Genomic DNA, 20,653 nt, shown 5'->3' with positions numbered 1-20,653 from the left:
TCTGTTTCTAGGATGTACTAGTAATTTATTTGCATAAATGATGTGGAAAGCAACAAAATTTGTGTTTAGTTAAAGTAATAAGCAGATAAAACAAAAGAGCGGTTGTTAGATTTGATTAAAAAGCTGCTGGATGGGTTTAGGTGTCATGTGACAACTAATTAGAAACCAGTACTGCATTGGTCCTTCTATTATAATTTATTTTTATAATTTTTTTTATAATTATTTAAACATTAAAATTTAGTAAAATTTAAAATAATTTATTATATTATATTTTATAAAAGTATTAAAATATATGTCAAGTCCTTAACTCAAGATAAACAAACAAAATGTGGGGAAAATTATATGTATTCATTTTCAAATAATTATTCACATAAGTTATTCCAGGTAGTGAATATATACATACTTATTTCGTCCATATTTAAGTCGTGAATTAAAATATTAATATAAGACAAGATTAATAAGAACATAAATGTTCTTATGTAGTTTTATAAATTTAATATTTATATATTTGATGAATGCTAGAAATGTTGCTTTTCATATTTTATTGATGACAGGATTATTTTTTTTTTTCAAAATTTAGAGCGGATTTCATTAATATTAATACGAAAGAGATTCAATCGAACAAACCCCAATTGATCATGCAATCAGGTTGAAAAACAAATAAACGAGCTAAATAATTAGCCGTTTTGTTTCCGGATTCCTTTTAATTAAGCATCAGGAATTGGACTCTTTTCACCTCAAAATTTATTGTAAACTTTCTCAAGGGAGGATTCCAATAAACAATGTTAATCTATTAAGAATCTCTTCCCAAATTGAATAATCAAACGACAAATATTTCTCTGTCGAAAATGTATGTGCATCATGATAGAAGTACGAAAGTATAATATATGTGAACTCTGAGGCATATACAGATGTTGTAGACATAGATCGTCTGCATATGAAATTATGAATAAGCACTTTGGATCTACTGCGTGTCTTATTATAGTGCATGTGCGTACGGTGCATAGCATGCATGCCTTTTTAATTACTCCCTCCGTCCCGGTGGATTGTATACATTTGGTTTGGACATGGAGACCAAGAAAAAGTGTAAAAGGTGAGTAAAGTGAGATGAAAAGTGAATAAAATGGTGGGACCCATTTATATTTAATGATAGATTTGAGATAGTGGAGGAAAATAGTGGGTGTAATAGTGTTGGTTTGGACATGGAGACCAAAAAAAAGTGTAAAAGGTGAGTAAAGTGAGATGAAAAGTGAGTAAAATGGTGGGACCCATTTATATTTAATGATAGATTTGAGATAGTGGAGGAAAATAGTGGGTGTAATAGTGTTTATATTATTATAGAATGGAGATAGTGGAAGAAAGAAGTGGGTGTAATAGTGTTTTATATTATTAAAAATTACTATATTTGGAATGTATAGAAATGATGGGACGTCCCAAAAAAGAAACTGTATAGAATTGATTGGGACGGAGAGAGTATACACAAAAACTTAATTAGTAAGATAAACTATCCACTACATTAACCTGGCGGTATCAAATATCATAACAATCTTTGGAGTCAAAATTTGTAGGCTTCTCCTGAAAAAAAAAAATTTGTAGGCTTCCTTTGTCAACAAAATTTATGCACAAGTAGTGGACTTCTAGCGACCCGGTAGTTAAAGTCATTTCATATTCCTCGTGCACAACGACTAAGGTTGATTCGGTATCGGCAGGATGGATAAGAATCGGGTGCTGGTTTTTATAAACTAATAACGAGCTTTTTACATGGAAAGAGTTGCTAAAATTTATATAAATTTTGCAGAAGAAAAACAAATTAATTAACTTTCGAATGGAAATAAAGAATATAAAAAATGCCGCATACCGTGGTCAAAAGCCTATCCCAGAAAGAATAGATCACTTTGAAATTGTTCGATGATGTTAATTATTTCATGATGAACATGGGCTTTTAAGTCCCTGGTGAAGTGCTGAACCAATCCAGTCCAGCTTATTTTGGGCTTGTAGCGGGGCGGTACTGACACTCGATGCTCAGCAGATGTTTTCGGAAAGGGCCAACAAAGTGAGATCGATTAGATAAATGATTTAGTAACGAAATTGAACTCTCATGCATTCATGTTAACACCTAAAATTAAAAGAAAAATATGGGAAAGCATTCCAAGCTGCCTACTTTGTTCCTGTGTTAGTATAGACGGCCGTGAATATAGTTCGTTAATCTTTTGCTAGGTATAAATATTCTGGAGATAATACTTTAACGTGACGAGCGGAACTAAGATTTAAAATAACGACCTGCGCTTAATAGTACTCTCTCTGTCCCATCATTTTTTTTAGGTTATTTTTTGACACGTTTTTCCACACGCATATAAAGTATAGTTTCATAATATATATTTTTAATTTTTTTCTCTGAATAAAAAATTTAATGTTTTATCTTTTATTCAAAAAAAAAATTTAAAAAAAGTTATTAAACTGTACTTTATAGGAGCCTCAAAATGCGTGTAAACAATGAACGTTAACAACCACGAGGACGGAGGGAGTACTGGTTTAACTTCTGTATAGTACTTAATTCAAAATTAATCAGGAGGAATTGTTCTACCGTTAGCGCTCTGTTGCCGGTAGATCTAGCTACCTGCGGCACTGTCTCTACTGATTGTGTATACAATAATTGCTTCAAGTACAAGGACACTTGTAATACTGTATAATTGTATGGATTGTTCTAGAAAAGCATGGGTTTGAAGCATTTTCCAGCCACAAACTTGTACATGGTGTATAACTATATATACATTCCTATCTTCAAATATACTATATTATCCATCTTCCGAATTATGGCCCATTTTGTTTGGTAGATATGTGCTTCGTGTATGGGCTATTGCCCTTTGTCTTGGCTTATTATGCCTCCTGATCAGACCCTTCTTAATAATTCTTATCATTTATTCACTTAGTTTATATTATCATGCATGCATTGTGGTGGAATTAATGTAGATAATAATGTCATCATTTTATTTAGATTATCATCGATTATGATGCGATACATGAGGAGTATCAGATGCTAATATATTCATCCTTATGAAACCCTACATTATCGTTCTAGGTACAAAAAGATGATCGCAGGTGTCGTTTCACATAATTGAGAGTTGAAAGCATTGTGATATCTGTGGAGCCGAAATTTGTGGGGCCTACTTGTACAGAGACAATGTGGTACGAGTTCACAGGAACTGTCCATCTGGTTAGCATCGTGCATCTATTTAGTTACAGCCTACAAATATTTGGTTACAGGCAATTGACGACTAAAGCTGTATAATCTACTAAAATATGCGAGAATGTGAGTATAATTTTCCCCATATATTAACAAGAGTTCTGAAAATTTCCAATTTATTAAAAAAATTGATTAATTCTTAAATTTCTTTTTTTACTGATTCGTTATATATATACACTCTAGTTTATCTAAAATTTATGATAAGTTCTTACTTTGAATCAATATATTAGCCGATTAGTTATGGTTCTGATTTCGAGAATCATATATGTTTCATGATATGTCGCTAGAATATATGAGTTATTTGATAATGAGTGATTTATAAGCGAAATCTATGTTTGTGCAAGACATCGTTCTCAAAATTGAGTAGCCCTCTTTGTGGACTTAAACCTCAATGTTAGGTGTTGGAATTGATGATCTGTCCTGTTTTGGATTTATTGCTCATAAACCGATGGTCATTTTCTCTTCTCCTTTCTGTAGGCCCCCGGCGTCGAAATATCATTGAATCCATGATTCATGAACCGATGGATAGTTGCAATATCTGTCACTACATGAACTCAGACCATGGAAATAGATCATACCAATTGTACGTTTATCTTGAGCAAATCAGAACCGTCATTTGCCCCTTTTTACAATAATCGAAGGTGTCAATTATCAACCTCTGAAGTGGGCTAGGCCTACTCAACATTGCATGAGCCCATAGTGTTCCATATTATTTACATTTTGTATTTCTTAGGTAATGTTAGTATGATATGGTCAGCCATTTTTTTTTGTCAATATTGTGACAATAACATACTCCCTCCGTGCTAAAAAACTTTGCTCGTTTGATATGTTAGGACTGTTTATAACATGAGATAAATTAATAATTTACGTTTAATCTATAAGTTTAAATATAGTCATAAGTCATTTTGTTTGATTTCGTATTTATGAATAATTTAATACGATAAAAATTTTATATTTAATACTAATACAAAATTAAAGATATTCATCATCAAAAGTGTATGTCGGTAAGCGTGATAAAGATAAACAAAAAAAGTATTATGGAACGGAGGGAGTAATGTGTTTTTTTATGTCGAGGATATATGTAGCACTCAAGAACCCATGAAGAAATTTAGACTCTTTCAGAAAATTTCCTCTGTATTTTTCTTATTACACACTAAAATGCAAATATATTAGAAAAGAATATTGGGAAAGCTGAGATATATTTGAGAAGAAGAAACAAGCTAGGGAGAGAATCATGAAGAAATGTGAGTTGTGCAACTCCATTGCAAGAATGTTTTGTGAATCAGATCAAGCAAGCTTGTGTTGGCAGTGTGATGCCAAGGTTCATTCTGCTAACTTTTTAGTGGCTAAGCACTCTAGAACTCTTCTTTGTCAATCTTGTCAAGCTCTTACTCCATGGACTGGCTCTGGTCCTAAGCTTGGACCCACTCTTTCATTTTGTGAATCTTGTGTTCATGAAAATACTAATTACAATAATGATACTGATGAGGATGATGAGGATGAAGAGGATGATGAAGATGATGAAGAAGATGAGGAGGAAGATGACGGTGAGAATCAAGTGGTTCCTCTTTCATCTTCATCTCTGGCTCCTCCACAAGTTACAAGCTCTTCTAGCAGTGAAGAGTCTTCTGCTAGATTGTTTAATGGTGCAGAAAGTAGCAGAAAATCAAGATTCTCCATCTCATGGAGTAGAACTAGATGATTTTTTAGAAAAGGTGTGCTTTCATTTGTCTCCTCTGTCTCCTTTTCTTTACATGTTGGTTGATATACACTAATTTTTCGAAGTAAATATTTCGTTCATAAAATTGAATAATATAAAATGACATGTGTTAAATTTTATTAAAATGATTTATGTATCCACGTAAGTAGTATGTTAACGTATTTCATCTTAATTATCATATAATTTTGTGTAAAATTTTATATATAATTTTGTGAGTGTAGGGCTACTCATTTTTCAATATTACCGTCATACAATTTTTTCTAATTTACAGTTTTATGTTGGTGAGTATTACATGGTTCTTGACGAATGAATGTTACGATCTTGCAGAATAAACAGTATCCTTTTTTTTTATATAGTAGAATTTTAATTCGAATCAGCCTATTTCAGGGAAATGAAATGGAAGATGAAGAGGAGTGATCCAATAACACTGCTGCTCACTTTAGCATGTTGCTTGATCAACTTCAACTTAATGTTAATTTGTAACATTACCTCTAACTGTGACCTCCTTGTAATTAAATCGGAGATTAGTAACGTGTTCTATATCATCGTACAGTCGTGTGTTATATTTACCTCGTAGCATTGTTTCTCTCGTGTACTGCATTTGAAGCAAAAATTAAAATTGGAACAAGTTATAATGTATAATATGAAAAATATAGAATTAAAAAGTCATCGAACGGTGACCCTCCACTCCAACATCAAAGATCAAACTTATATTTTTACCATTTTCTCGAGATTGTCCCCCTGCAAAGTTCTTGAAATAATGAAACATTATTTTATTGGAGAAAGAATAAAACTAGTGGTGGAGATAAAATGAGGAAAGACCTGATAGACAAACTCGTGGCCATGGGTGTATTAGTACAGAAATTGTTAGAGACGGATATGGTTTTGTTTAAATTTTCATTCGACTATCCGAGCCCCTTCATTGTGTTTTGCATCCTTTATTCAAATTAGATAATAGAATTGTGTGAACTTAATTAATTATTTATTGACTAAAATTTGTTAAAAGAAATTTTTATAAATGAAATTTTTAATTAATTTGGGGTGTAATTGAAAATTATCAATTTTTTAAATAAATTGAGAAATTTTAGAACAATGAATATTAGAAACGATTCTTGTTCATTTTAACACTAAATGAGAATAAACTCAATTCTATTTCGAAACTGTTTACGGTTTCAACACCAGTCCATCCACCATTCTTAATAGAAATATTGAAATCTATTTTCTAGAGAAATACTTAAATTCGGGTGTCCGCTAAAGTTTTACAGTAATTATCAAGCAACTTTTATTTTGCTAATACTCCCTCCGTCCCGATCATTTCTATACAGTTTCCTCTTTCGTACGTCCTATCATTTCTATACATTCCTAAAATAGCAATTTTTAATAAAGTAAATCACTATTACATCAATTACTTTCTTTCACTATCTTCATTTTATAATAATATAAACACTATTACACCCACTACTTTCCCCACTATCACACATCTATAATTAAATACAAATGAGTCCCGTCATTTTACTCACTTTTCATCTAACTTTACTTATTTTTTACATTTTTTTTTGATTTCCGTGTACACACCAAATGTATACTATCTATTGGACGGAGGGAGTATTGAATTATACAAGAAAGAAATGTTTTAAATGTATTATTGCACTTGTGCACAGTGATGCACACAGGTCCAACCATTCTTCTGAGCTTACTATTTGAATTTAGCAATATTATACGTTCACCTCTTGCAGAGTACCTGAACATCAATCACCACTAATCGTGGCCCATAACCCACGGACAGGGGCCGTTTGGAGCCCACCACTAAACTATACTCCTTCCGTCTCTAAATACTTTTTCTGTTTGTATTTTTCACGTTTGCCAACACACACTTTTGATCGTTTATATCTTTTATTTCGTAGTAGCATTAAATATAAAAACTTCACGGTATTAAAGTAGTCGTGAATACGAATCTAACAAGATTACTCATGACTATATTTAATTTTATAGATTAGATGTAAATTAGTAATTTGTCTCATGTTATGAACAGTACCGACATCACAAACAGAAAAAGAAAAAAGAAACGGAGGGAGTAATTTAATGACCTGAGAAGCAGACATATTCATTCATCTCCCCTGCTTCACCAGTCCGTCTCGTCAACCTTTAAGCTCAGTCTGTGTGTTTTCCCGCTGTCAACTTGTATGGGTTATACTCCCTCCCTCCCCGTGAGTTATATACATTAGAGACTGAGATTGCGACACGTATTTTAATATTTTTATATAATATAATTTTATAAACTTTTTTTATAAAATGTGAACAAAAATTTAAATGTTGAATTCATTTTTAAAAAATTAAAAATAAGTTATGAAATTATATTTTACAGGAGTATTAAAGTGCGTGTCGAGGAGCGAAAAACAAACGTATATAATTAAATGGAATAAAAGAAGTATATTTTATACTCAAGTTATTAATAGTAGGTTAAATTGGATTCTAATATATGTATGTGTACACACACGCACACACGTATATATAAGGGTAGTAATCAAATACAAAACAAAAGTAAAATACAAATTATAAACTAATGTAAGGCATTAAATCAATCTAATTTAATGAACCCCCTAGAATTCACCACACACGTACCCTCCCACATGATTTCATGGAATCTCTCGGTTTTTCATTTGATTTTTCTTTGTCGATTGGTTTAATTTTTTTTTGAAATCCGACTTCACTGTATTTTTCTTAATCTTTAAACGGTCGACTTCCATACCATATTTGATATTTTTTAATGTTTATCTTTGTTCGCAAGAACAAAGTGGTTTTTCTTCCTTATTTTTGAAAGTTAAGTCTAGTTTCTTATATTTTTAAAATTGATATCGTGTTTTGAAAATAGAACATCCAACAAGGATCAAATTGGCTGACAACATAAATTATAGTAATCTTAAAGAGAAATGTTGAATATTAGAACAAAATTTTAGCATTGTACATCGTATAATACACACACATTCTCTGTATATCTTCATTATCAACCACCAACATTTTTTCTTGAAGTATGAAATTTAATTGCACAAATATTAGGATGAAATATGTAAATTAATCTTGCACAACTTATTAACGCCAACATCTAAATGATAAATCACATACATCTTTCTTTGAACATTTATTGACTTTCATAAATCAGATTGATGAATGCCAGAAAGAAAATATGACTCATTCCTTATTTTGCCGTAAAACTATCACAATGTCATACTATAGAGACCATCTGGTACTTCAACCCATGCTTTCCCAAAGTAAGAGTGCTGATTATATATGTTTCCCGTCCTTGTGTAACTGTCTGCAACTTATGTCAGGAAAAAGTTATATGGATATCCTAGTTTGTCGAACAAGAACTTGGAAACCATATATGTACTTCATGCATATTAAAGATATTCTGCAATGTAATGCTAAAAGAATATATATATAGTCTTCAAAGTCTCTAATAGAAAATGATGTCCACAAAATTCAACTCATTAATGTAATTAGATGTTTAAAATTATCCCAAATTTAATTTAATAATATGAAAGTGACTACATGTTCAACTGTGCCAGACTTTTTCTAAAAAATAATTGTGCCTTAGGAGATCGATGATAACAAGAAAATTAAATGGTTGCATGTTCTAAAGCTAGTGAGCTATACCTTCGTTTTTTCCCCAACAGAATTATAAGGAGATATAAGTCATAAACAACTTCTCAAATAGTAGTTCTCCAGACTTGATGCTCCAAAACCGCACTTTGTTGTCTATTCCACCTATTTTTATTTATATAGGATAAGCTACTTTTTAATGGCTAATTTATGTAAGAAAAAAAGAGTGCTTCAAACTGTGACCTGTCATGACAAATTTCTCTGAAGGGTCCACTACATGTTGTAATTTTATCATGTAAGCTTGCATTCCCTTCATATGAGAGTACAACCATTCTTCCCACACCTTCTATGGTCATAAAGCTTGACCTGTATTAAGTAAACATGTGATGACTACCGAGTACCGTGACAAGATAGAAAGCAAGAATGTCTACCTTAGATATCATAGGCAATATCAATTTCGGACAAAAAATTACTAGACAAATAATTTCATTTGTAATAGTAACCAGTTGGTTTTTTTTTGGAGTGAGGAGGATGAGTGATTATTTCTCTAAATTGTTTACAATTATGTGCATATATAGAATATTTTTTTCGCAACAAGGTGTGATACTTCTTCATATGAATCAGATAGTATTGTGGAATAAAAACCGAGTTGAATGAACTATTAAGATTTTGAGTGTTCGTGTTATGATGATTTTTTTGGGGATTAGAACTGACCTTGGCTATGTATTTCAAGTTAGGGTCAAAAATCAAGCTAAAAACGTAGTTTTAGTTGTAGGATTATATTTGTTCTTATAGAATCAGAGAACATTAGACTTCAAATTTAGGATTTCTTGCAGAGAAAATCTTTAGCTTAAAAAAATTCTAATAATTTTCTCATATGAATTAATTGTCTTGTAGGATTTGGGGGTTTGGAATCCACGCCTTTTACCCGTTTATAAAAATAACACACAGAAATTTTTATCCTCAAATTAAAGTCACACAAAACCCAACACAATAAGTGAAGCGAAATTCATCTCAATATTGATCAGTCATTTCTAGATTATATGCAACACTTAAATCCATTAAGACTGTTTTGTAAATTAAAAATCTATAATACAATTATCACTTAATTTTGACAAGCATAGAAAATATATTACCTGTGGGCTGTGAGCGATATCAAAGAGATTTGGAGCATTTTCTTCATTATTTACTACAAGTATTGTGATAAAAATATTAGAATAAAAATGCACAGTAATCAATATTTACAACATTTTTTTATGAAACATATAGTAAATTTTAATAAAATTGATATGTGCCAATTGCGAGAAAATTCATATCAACTCTAGACAAATACTTACCAATTGAAATCAATAGAGAAAATCACGGTGTTAAGCAGTTGAAAACTTAACTTCTGCAAATCCAAAAAAGGATCAAAAAACTTTAAGATGTTAATCGATAAATCAATTAAAAATCATGATTTCATATGAACATAAACAATATGTATCAAACCACTATATCTAGATGATAACTTCTATAAAGAAATTACCGAAAAATCCTTTATGTGCGTGAGAGACTTTTGATATGTCGATCAACAAATCATTTAAAAATCATGATCTCAAATGGACATAAATAAATATGTATCAAGCCACTATATTCAAATTGTAAACTCTGTAGAGAAATTACCAGAATTTTTTTTATGAGAAAGATGAGGAGGGCGAGAGAGGAGAGATTGGGGGGGCGGGGGGTAACAAGCGGCGGAGTAGGGTTTGGGAGCCTAAAATGGTTCATTATTTATAAGCACGAGATTATATCCGATGGTCTATAATTTTTTCTAAAACTTATCATCCAACGGTTATTAATCATCTGAAAGAATTATGCTTTTAACCAAATTGATTGAGGCGGAATTTGGACTTGAATTTTAATTTTTAACGATAAGACTAAAGATTCGAAAATTATCCAAAAATACAAAATTTCATCAAATACAATAACTTAAAAAATATATTATAGTTCTAAAAGTGAGATTATGATATTTATTATAATATTACTTGTTAAATAAATAAGTTTTATCATTTCGGCTACACATTGGGAAATGGGAAAGGGAAACAATTAAAACAATTCACTTTGCAAATGCTGGCTTCGTTTAATATATCACTCCATTTCACTTTCTTTTTTTTTTTTTTGAAGAAAAAGAGATAATTCAATAAATAATAGCTATACAGCATCTACAAGAATGATCGAGTCAAACAAACATAGAAAAAATTAACATGCCTGTTTTCATACCCAAGATGAGACAAATAAGCGATGTTGAAATTGACGATAGTACATGTATAGATCCTTGCTCTGTGTTCACCATCTTTTCCAAAAATTCCGTTTGAGCTATCAACCACAAATGCAATTCCCAGAAGGATTTTATTGATGAATCCAAACCAACTCTCACAAAAGAAGGAGAGAAAAATCACACACTCTCACCAAGGAGAGAAATCAAACTATAATCAAAACAAACTATAAAAAATCCAACTACAAACTAAAACAATTAGATCTGCATCACAACGCGTAGGAGATAATCGAAACTATCTTAGGGCCCTCGGGGGCACATGACCCCACATTAGTTTTTTTTTTTTTTTTTTACCTTTGTATATAAATGTACATATAAATATTATTAAGGAGTGGCTAAACCTGTACCATTTCATTCTATATTTACAAATGAATTCATATTAAAAGACTCGTTGAAATAACTCTACATTTAAGATATTCTTCTTCTTGTTTTTTTTATAAAAAGAAATCAATTCATTAATCAAAAGTCATACAGTATCTACAAATATAATCAAAATTGTGCAGACGTTGAATTATATCGTTGTTGAATCCTTCCTTTTTGGATAGGCAACTAAGCGATTTAAAGATAATTTGCATATATGTATTTGTTTTCATCTGATTGGTTTTTACCCGATTGGTTTTCACCTGACTGTCCAGAACAATCGACTATAAATGCGATCCCATAAAAACCTTCAAACCTGAATCAAAATCCATGAAAATCATGTCTATCTATAAACTCGATTATGGAGAACATCAAAACACATCAAAACAAAAATCAACTCACTTTCACAAGAAGAAAAGACTAACAAAATCCAAATAAATTAGAAACTTATTAAAAGGAAAACATAATTTGTATGTTAGAATTTTATGTGCACTAACGTAATAAAACTTCTTACATCCGTCATTTATCTCCCTCAAGAATAAAATTAACTCATTTGAAATATCCCATAACCATTCGGAGTCGGATAATTCCCTTCCAAACACGCCCTTACAAAACCCCAACACACGAAAGTAAAACAAACACTCCCCCAAGTTCTAGGGTTTCATCTTTAATTCTCTCTTCAATTGAACCTCAATTATGCCTCAAAGACACTCAAAGAACAACAACGATCTCGCCTACTTCACATACGATGAGAAGAAGAAGCTTGGCTACGGCACTCAACGCGAACGGCTCGGTAAAGACTCGATCAAGCCGTTCGATTCGTGCTCGCTTTGCTTGAAACCAGTTATTGATCCCATGTCGTGTCAGAAAGGTCACATCTTTTGTAAAGAATGTATCTTTGAATGCTTGTTGGCCCAGAAGAAAGATATTCAAAGGTTAGATCTGCTTTTCTTCTTATTTATCTGTGTTTATTAGTTTAATATTGGGATGATTAAAAGAGGAGATAATCGAGGCTTTACTTCAATTGAGTAGTTTTATTGGTCTGAAGGTTGAATTGTTAGGTTAGTATAGAATTTGATGTTTTTATGTGTGTGCGGATTGATTTGGGAGTGAATGTTCTGATTACGTGTGTGTGAGTAGAGCTGAGCTTTGTATTAGTTGTATTACATGAATGTGTTGGATTATGGAAGTTGAAGTGGTTAGTTGCGAGAGTTTGGATTGGCTGTTGTGATTCTAGACTCGAGAGTAATATAGGCATTGTAACTTGTTTGTGCATTCGTAGTATTTTACAGTAACTGGTGATTTCAGCTGAACTTGATGCTACTAGTGTAAATGATTTGTAACATGTTTATTCTGTGGATGACCTTCACTTGTTAAATTGTACTCATTAGTAGTACAAATTTGATATCGTGATTTGTGTACTGCAACCGACACTTAATTTTTTTAGATTTATAAGAATTGCAATTAAATGGATAGGAGCTATTAAGTGAATGGCTAGAAGTGTGTTTTGGAACCAACTTGAGCGGATTACACAAATTACCATTCTGTTTTGCAAATGTACTTTAAACTTCTGTAAGTTTAATTTAGTTTGCGCTGTTAATATATCTATTGCATTAGAATGTTCCAGCGCGATTTCATATGGGCGTTTAATATAAGATTATGTGACAAAGTTTGGCCCATTAATGGATAGCGAACATATGGTTCCTTGAATATAAGTTTAGTCAATCAACTGCAATAATAGTAGTAGCTCGGCCAGTGACAGCCACTAACATGCAAATCATGTCATGTTTGGCCTTCATGGCCCTCAGTCGCCTCTGTAATTGGTACTATACATCTATACATAATACTAGTGACTTGCCTAAGATGAAATACTGGTATAGGAACAGTTTGAAATACTGGTTAAGAAAGTTTTATTTTAGAAACCTGACCATGCCCACCTTCTAATTGAGGATTTGAACCCATGATCTGTAATGCCTACTTTGTATTCATGTTATCCACATAACTTATCCCACAGAATTTGCAGTCTTTTATTATCTTGCACTTGTCCCTCTTGCATACTTTCGTCTACCTTTGATCTTGTTTGCAGTCATCATCCGCTGACTCACCCATATTCTTACGACCAAGCAGATAAGGCACATTTATCTAATTTTTTTGCTGATTAAGTAATATCTGAGCCTCTTCATCTCCTCGTGCAGTTGATGTGTCTTTGTAGTACATTATATTACTGTCACCAACCTGTTGTCAGTTTCAACCCTCTTATTTTTGACGATGGGAAATTTATATTGGGCACTTGCTTTACCATCTTTTGGTTTGAGAAGGCGCAGTAGATATTTTTTTGGCTTGTTACATGAAATGATGTCCATTCTGGCTCCATTTATTTTTTCTATTTTCTATTTTGTATTTCCAATGTACTTGGGTACATCCAATTGCCGTGACTTGATTGCTTGAATGCATAATATGATCTTTTAGAACTGTTTTGTATCTTCTCTCCCTTTTTGATTTTTAAAAATTTCTGTTGCCAGTCTCATGTAAAAACTTTAGCAGGATATAGACTTGCTTGGTTGTACTTGATTTCTCTGGATGATTTGCAGGTTGTATCTGGTTTAGTCATTTAATGAAACAAAATGTGTATTTGAGAGTTTTAAGCATATGACATTCAAACTTATGACCTTGAAATCACATTTTACCCCATTTTTAAGTTAAAAATCTTGATTTGAGCATGTCTATGAGATGGAACTTGTAATTTGAAATTGCTTTTTGTGAATGTTTGCTGAAGGTTTTGTTGTCATTGCCTTGCAGGAAAACAGCAGCTCATGCTATGCAGCAAAAACAAGATAAGGAAGAAGAAGAGGAGAAGTTAGCTTTGCAGAAAGCTAGAGAGCTTGATGCATTTGATCAGCAAAACCATGGCGCGTTACCCCAATACAGTGATAAAAATTATAACAGAGATAAGAACGGGTTCCATGGAGCTAATAGTGTGAAGGCCACATTATATGAAGAGGAAGCACTGAGAACAATGAAAGCATTCTGGCTGCCCTCTGCTACACCAGAAGCTCCTTCTAAGGTAGAAGCACCATCTACCTGCACTACCTGTCCAGAAGGCAGTGAGAAACTAAGGATGAAGACCCTCTTCCCCATTTATTTTACAGAGGACACTACCGACCAAAAGAAATCCACGTCTCTTGACAAGTCATATATCTGTCCCAGCTGCAAGGTCACAATAACCAACACAATTGCGCTTGTGGCCTTGAGCTCTTGTGGACACGTATTCTGTAAGAAATGTGCTGATAAGTTCATGGCTGTTGACAAGGTATGTCTGGTTTGTAACAAGGGATGCAAGGAAAAGAATCTGGTGCCCTTGGAAAAAGGTGGAACAGGTTTCTCTGCTCATGGGGATAATCTAGAAGCCAAAGACTTCAAGCATCTGGGAAGTGGTTCTGGCCTTGGGTTGGTTAGGCCTGCAATGAAGACTTGATCTTAAATGTTATTGCCCTTTCGATTTTACCGGTGTCCTGCCCTTTATAATGCCTGTATTTTATTACTGAACGGCCAAAACCATCGTAATTGAAACAACCTATCCGCTTCTCGACCCTGCCCCATGACGGGGATAGAAACATATGTTGCAGCTTTTATGTATTCTGTTCTTGCAATTTGGTCCTTTTTGTCATAAACTTCGTTTGTTATTAAAACTGAACATGTATGGTTGAGGATCTTGAGGGATTAATATATTTGAGGTTCTCTTCTTTTTGTGACACTACTTGGGGAAAGTAGCAGCTTTGATGTTAGAAAACTTATCCATCTATAATTTATTTGATCCAGTTGCATCAAAAGACAAAAGTGCGGCAATCGCTATCACCAATTCACCATAACAACCCACAAGTGCCCATCACTATCTACCACTCAATCCAACTCAACTCTCAGCCTCTGTGGGCCGTTGAATTCATTACTACTATTATTAAGCATCTTTCTCTCCATAATTATCAACTGTAGTTATCAACTACTGTAATAATTCATTTGAGTATAAATATTCACAATTACAGGATAATATAATTATAAATAAAATTATTGAGGATGGCCGTTCAAGTGTATTGTATATTTCTTATCTGACGGCACGCAATCATGGAACTACACCATACGACATCCCCTGTCTCCGCATACCTTACGTTACTCAGTTTATTTTGTTTGCTTCCCTCTAAAACAAATAATGTTCTCGCACTTAAATATTTAATAATAGCTTATAATCATTTCACACGTTAATCAATTCATCTAGTTTATTAAGCTTCTACAATAAGACTCCACCATTATTTTATCTTGCATTCAGGTATAATAGACATTCTATTACATGATTATACTTCAGGAATCATTGTGACGGGTCTACTAATTTTAGGACCAAAGCGTAAACCTGTACTGCTTGTTAAAATTTTATAATTACTAGCCTTTAACCCGTGCGAAGCACGGGCGACTATATAATTCTTAATTTATTATTTATAATATAACTTTTAATATTATTTTAGTATTATAGATTAATTAATTGGATTTAATTAAATTATATTAATCAACTAATTTTATTTTATTATAAATTATATTTAAAAGGATAATGATAAAGTTTTTGTCTAGTGATACAAGAGGAGTGTTTTTAGTATTTAAAATTGTTTGACAATCTTGATATGTTGTAGACTTCTAGTTCTGCAGAAAGAGTACCAAACTAAACAAACATGACCAAACCAAAAATTGGTACGACTACAAATTATACCTATGTTGGCTTATTATAGTATAGTATAGATGATTGATAAATAAATAAAAAGACAGAGTATTCTGTACGAGCGATTGACTAAAATAAAGAAAAGAAAAACAGATATACATGACTATGATTAACACATGGATATATACAATCGTATAAACATGACACACACATGACTCGTATAGATTTTATAGTGGAAATATAAACTGGAAATATAAACTAGAAAAGATTCATCAGAACAGATAACGCTTACTCTGTTACTACTACAATAATCGCACGCGGACGCCTCGCCGTTGCGCATTTAAAATGTTTTTGTATTATTGAACTCTAATACTTTAATCGATTAGTGTTCTTATCAATCAGTTTGATCATTTCTTAATCATTCATCGATTCTGGGTTACTCGATTTATTTATTATAAAATTTATCTGATAATTTACTTAAACAATAAATACTTTTTGATTTTACGTAAATATTTCCAAAAATGATATAATATATGTATTTTTCTAAAAGTCAGTAACTAATTGTGATTAAATATCGATTAATCTCGACTCCATATCTCATCAAACTGATTAAATTTTCAATCATTCAACTAATCTCTAATTATCAGTCAAAAAGAAATGCTAATCTCTAATTAATTTTTGACCAATCCAACTAATATTTTTTTTTAATTTTCTTCCATATTTTCATCGATCAAGTATGATTTTCATTTTCAACGACGCTTAAATACTGAATTTTATAACAAATAAAATATTGAGATAATGTGAAAATGGATAAAATAGGATTCTTACATGGAAACAGCTGTATGTACAAGTATAATGTATGTATGTCCCCACTGCATTAATACGCCCACCAACACTATCTTCTCCTCTCCTCTCCTCCCCTGTCTCTCTTTCTGTCTCTATATAATATTTTCACCCCCTCCTCACCGGAAAAACACTCAAACATATATATAAACAATCCCAATAAATATATACACATATATACAAAGATTGAATCTTTACAATGGAGGAGGAGAGGGTGATTATGAATGGAGACGAGGAAGAGAAGGTGGGATTGTTGAATGAAGAAGGGGGTGTGTCAGTTTTGGATTTCGATATGCTCTGTTCTGCTGTGGCTGCTATGCAGAATCAAGGCAAATGCAAATGGGTCAATAGTCAAGATCAAGATTATGGGGATGCTGATTCTGAACGTGGGGGTGTTTTAAGGATGTGGGAAGGGGATGTTTTTGATTGCTTTGATGATTCTCGCATTCTTCTTGAATCTTCTTGGTATGATTTCTTGGTTTTTGGTGTTTTTTGGTTGGAAGATTTGTGGGTTTTTGTTGTTTTGTTGTAAAGTTTAGGTCTTGGGGTTTTTTGAGTTTTTGTTTCTGTAATTAAATTAAACATATCCGGTATATCCCGCTCGTATAGTGTTGCATAAAGGTTAGTATGTAAGTTGGGCTGGAAGAATCCTCTTAGTTTGTACTATGTTCTGGAAATAAAATTGGATAGTTGGGTAAGTTTAAATTTCAGTTCAGTTAGATGGGCTAATTATGCTTAATTTTGTTTTGGGAATAAGTGGGTATTTGTACGCATATAGTTTGCTGGTTATGATTGTTTTGGTGATTTTGTATGTGGTTTTGCAGTTGTCCTTGCTATAGGTTTGGGAAGAACATGAAAAGAGCTGGGTTTGGATTTTGCTTTGCTCAGGTAGATTCACTCTTGAAGTTGATGAACTTGTTGCGAAATGTTTTATCATAGTTTTATGCTGTCTGTTTGTATAGCTACTCTTTGGAACATGAATTCTATGGGATCATACTGAACATATCTAATTGCTGATATTGTCTAGTTACTGCCTTGTAGTATTTGCTTTCGCAAAGTAGCATTTAAATGAAAAGAAATGTCATGGGTATATTTATTCACTGGATTGTTCTTATTTGTTGTCCCTTTTCTTGTATCTCAGATAAATGTCTTTTGCACATTTGGAATTTGGATATAATTGTATGCTAGTTTTTCCATAAAAAGGTCTGCTTCATTATATAAACAGCCTTCAGTAATCTTGTAATGACCTTGTAGTTGAGGTTCCTGCAGCTCGACTGCCAAATACAAACTGTAGATGGTCATTGTAGTTATTAGTTAAATGTCTACCAGAATCAGTGTTAAGCACCAAGTGATTATGTACTCTGCTCTTCCGTCCTGAAATGTGATTAAGTACAGCTTAATTACAATTCAAGCTTGTTCCAAATTTAAATGTGATAAAAGTAAGTAGCTTCCTTTTTCTTTTTCTGCTTGTTTTATCTTAGTTTAAATCTGCATGTCTGCAGGCAATTGTTTACATTGTTCTTGCTGCCGCTGCCCTCGTCAGTATAACAGCATTCGTTGTCACAAGGAAACATTGCTTTCTGTATATGGGCGTTGCTTTTACCATCTCTGTTGGAGCATACATGGGATTTCACCGGATGCAGATAAGAAATAAGTTCAACATCAGGGTAAACATTTTTCACAGTAGTATTCTCGAGTGGAACTGCAACATTAATTACATTTATTTATGTCTTTTCATTTGCATAATTAGACCCCACACCTGGCCCTGAGGTTAATAAGGCATTGGAAAACAGTTATTGATTGGGCGGCTTCCCAGTCATGAAATCTGTTCTTTGAAAGTGGTGGTGGTTGTAAGGATTGGGTGGCTGCTCTGCTCAAACAGCAATATTCTGTCTAGGTTGCTGCCTGGACAGCTGGACCTAAAATTTAATAAGATTTTCCTAAAGCCAGAATATTTAGGTAGCTGAACTGGGTATCTTAGCCTTAGGCATGTAACACATGGCACCACCTAAATCATTTCATTAACATTATACATCTATCTCACATAATTTCAGAACTTTAGGACATTGCCCTTGCCTAGTTGGAGCTGTAAATTTTCATATCTTATATGCCAACTGTTATGGGTTAGGACTTGTGTACAACGGAGTATATTCTTTCTGTTTTTGTAATTTGGAAAGTTGTTTTCGCCTATTATACATGATCTTTACACTTTTCGTACGAGTATATAGTATATGTTATATTCTTTTACTAGACAGTCTCTGTTTGACTTTTCCTGTTATGATTTTTACATTATGATTTTTACATTACAAAATCATTTGTTCATGATCTTACTAACATTTGTATCTAACTCTGTTCTCATTCAGGGAACTGATAGTTTATTGGACGACTGTATGTACCATCTGGTTTGCCCTTGCTGTACACTTAGTCAGGTATAAATCCAATATAAGTTACAATTCACTTGTATTCAGACGTAGCAACAAAAACTTTATCTATATTTCATAATCTCTTAACTTAATCTTAAGGCTACATTTTGTATGATATATTTAAGAATGTTCTGAGTTTTGTAATTTTACAGGAATCCAGAACATTGGAGATAAATAATGTCCAAGATGGCACTTGGCATGGTCCTGGTGTGGGAGCCTATAATGAAGGGAGCAGCGGTATACTTGAGCTACGTGCACCTCCTGTGGTATCTATACAGTCATCAGAACCATTATAACAGCTATTAAGCGAGATACCGGAAATTCTGCACCTGTTGCTCCACTATCCAGATAAAAATCGTCATCTCTGAGTTCTGGATCAGGACGAAATCTCAGTAAGCTTCTTTTGTTTTGTGCTGCAAGATGCATTTCATAAGCTTCACAGTTTAGCTTTGATGCATATAATGCTGTAAGGAAGTGCGATATAAATGTGATGTGAAATGGTTAACTTGAGATGGCCTTACAGAGCTGTTACATATAAGAATGTTGGAATGAGAAAACAGCACCTTGTCTCAAACTTTTGTCACTTATTCTGAATTCCCCTGCGCCCCTCTATATTTATCACGGCTCTCTTTTAAAAAAAAATTCAAATGATTTGAAGAAACGAATTATATTCCATGGAATATGTGTGCTGTAGCATGCCATTTTTCAAGTTAATTATGCATGTGTTAAATTTAAACACGATGTTGGCAAAAACATTAAAAATTAACTAAATATAAATTTTTAAAAACAACGGTAAACTTGCACATACTTGTGACTTTCAGCTTGTTGAGCAAAAAGAAACTTGTACATACTTGTGACATTCAGCTTGTTGAGCAAAAGGTATAATTACTAGGCTGGAGACTATGTTGGAACAAAATCAAAATTGACCAAAGTACAAAATAAGGTCACCCAGCAGCCCAACTATCGTAAATCATAGCAAGACACCAAAACGGCCCAAGTACCACCTTGCCGTAGCCTTCGGCCCAAAAATTAAATATAATTATATAAGAGTCTTATATAATTTCATGATTAGTTGATTTTGGGTAATTTTATTGACTTGACATCATCTAATTTCTTGACAAAATATGTATGTTTTAGTTTTTTATTGTGTATTAAAGTTTTTTAGATGAAAGTATGTAATGTTTCCTATATTCCAATATAGAAACAATAGTAAATAGTAACCGAACATATTGTACATATTCATGAAAATTTTATATATTTTTAAAAAAATCATTATGCACAAGAGTAGCAAATAATAGTGGAAAAACCAAAAAAACCGCAACCGACTAATGGTTAACCGCAACCGAAAAACCGTTTTAATTGGTGCGGTTACGGTTAATGATGATTAACCGAACCGAACCGCATTCATCAGTTTGGTAACAGTTAATGTCTGGAACCGGACCAAACC

The 20,653-nt window shown here is 32.7% G+C and overlaps 2 protein-coding genes and 2 long non-coding RNA genes across 5 annotated transcripts; 3 read left to right on the top strand and 1 right to left on the bottom strand.

Annotated features, from left to right (window-relative positions):
* Positions 1–4,061: 4,061 nt before the first annotated feature.
* Positions 4,062–5,533, top strand: LOC108214870 (uncharacterized). Its single transcript, XR_010288167.1, has 2 exons — positions 4,062–4,959; positions 5,352–5,533. It is a non-coding gene; the product is annotated as an uncharacterized LOC108214870 (long non-coding RNA).
* A 2,497-nt stretch (positions 5,534–8,030) lies between these two features.
* On the bottom strand, positions 8,031–9,977 carry LOC108199606 (uncharacterized). Of its 2 annotated transcripts, XR_001802462.2 has the most exons (5): positions 9,902–9,977; positions 9,701–9,753; positions 8,808–8,930; positions 8,619–8,729; positions 8,031–8,277 (listed from the first exon to the last, which is right to left on the bottom strand). It is a non-coding gene; the product is annotated as an uncharacterized LOC108199606 (long non-coding RNA). The 2 variants fall into 2 exon arrangements; XR_010289620.1 differs by having other exon boundaries at positions 8,031–8,729.
* A 1,821-nt stretch (positions 9,978–11,798) lies between these two features.
* On the top strand, positions 11,799–14,992 carry LOC108216108 (E3 ubiquitin-protein ligase CSU1). Its single transcript, XM_017389154.2, has 2 exons — positions 11,799–12,173; positions 14,038–14,992. The coding sequence occupies exons 1-2, from the start codon at positions 11,935–11,937 to the stop codon at positions 14,711–14,713; spliced, it is 915 nt and encodes a 304-aa protein (XP_017244643.1). The 5' UTR covers positions 11,799–11,934; the 3' UTR covers positions 14,714–14,992.
* Positions 14,993–16,811: 1,819 nt separating this feature from the next.
* LOC108212276 (protein PLANT CADMIUM RESISTANCE 10) lies at positions 16,812–19,780 on the top strand. The gene is made up of 5 exons (XM_017384029.2): positions 16,812–17,248; positions 17,608–17,671; positions 18,286–18,450; positions 19,147–19,212; positions 19,359–19,780. Exons 1-5 carry the CDS (start codon positions 16,983–16,985, stop codon positions 19,500–19,502), a joined length of 705 nt encoding a protein of 234 aa, XP_017239518.1. The 5' UTR covers positions 16,812–16,982; the 3' UTR covers positions 19,503–19,780.
* Positions 19,781–20,653: the final 873 nt, after the last annotated feature.

The sequence above is a fragment of the Daucus carota genome, chromosome 1, assembly GCF_001625215.2.
Source record: "Daucus carota subsp. sativus chromosome 1, DH1 v3.0, whole genome shotgun sequence".
Lineage (NCBI taxonomy): Eukaryota > Viridiplantae > Streptophyta > Magnoliopsida > Apiales > Apiaceae > Daucus > Daucus carota.
The sequence above is the reverse complement of the archived record's forward strand: the minus strand, read 5'-3'. Positions and strand labels throughout refer to the sequence as shown.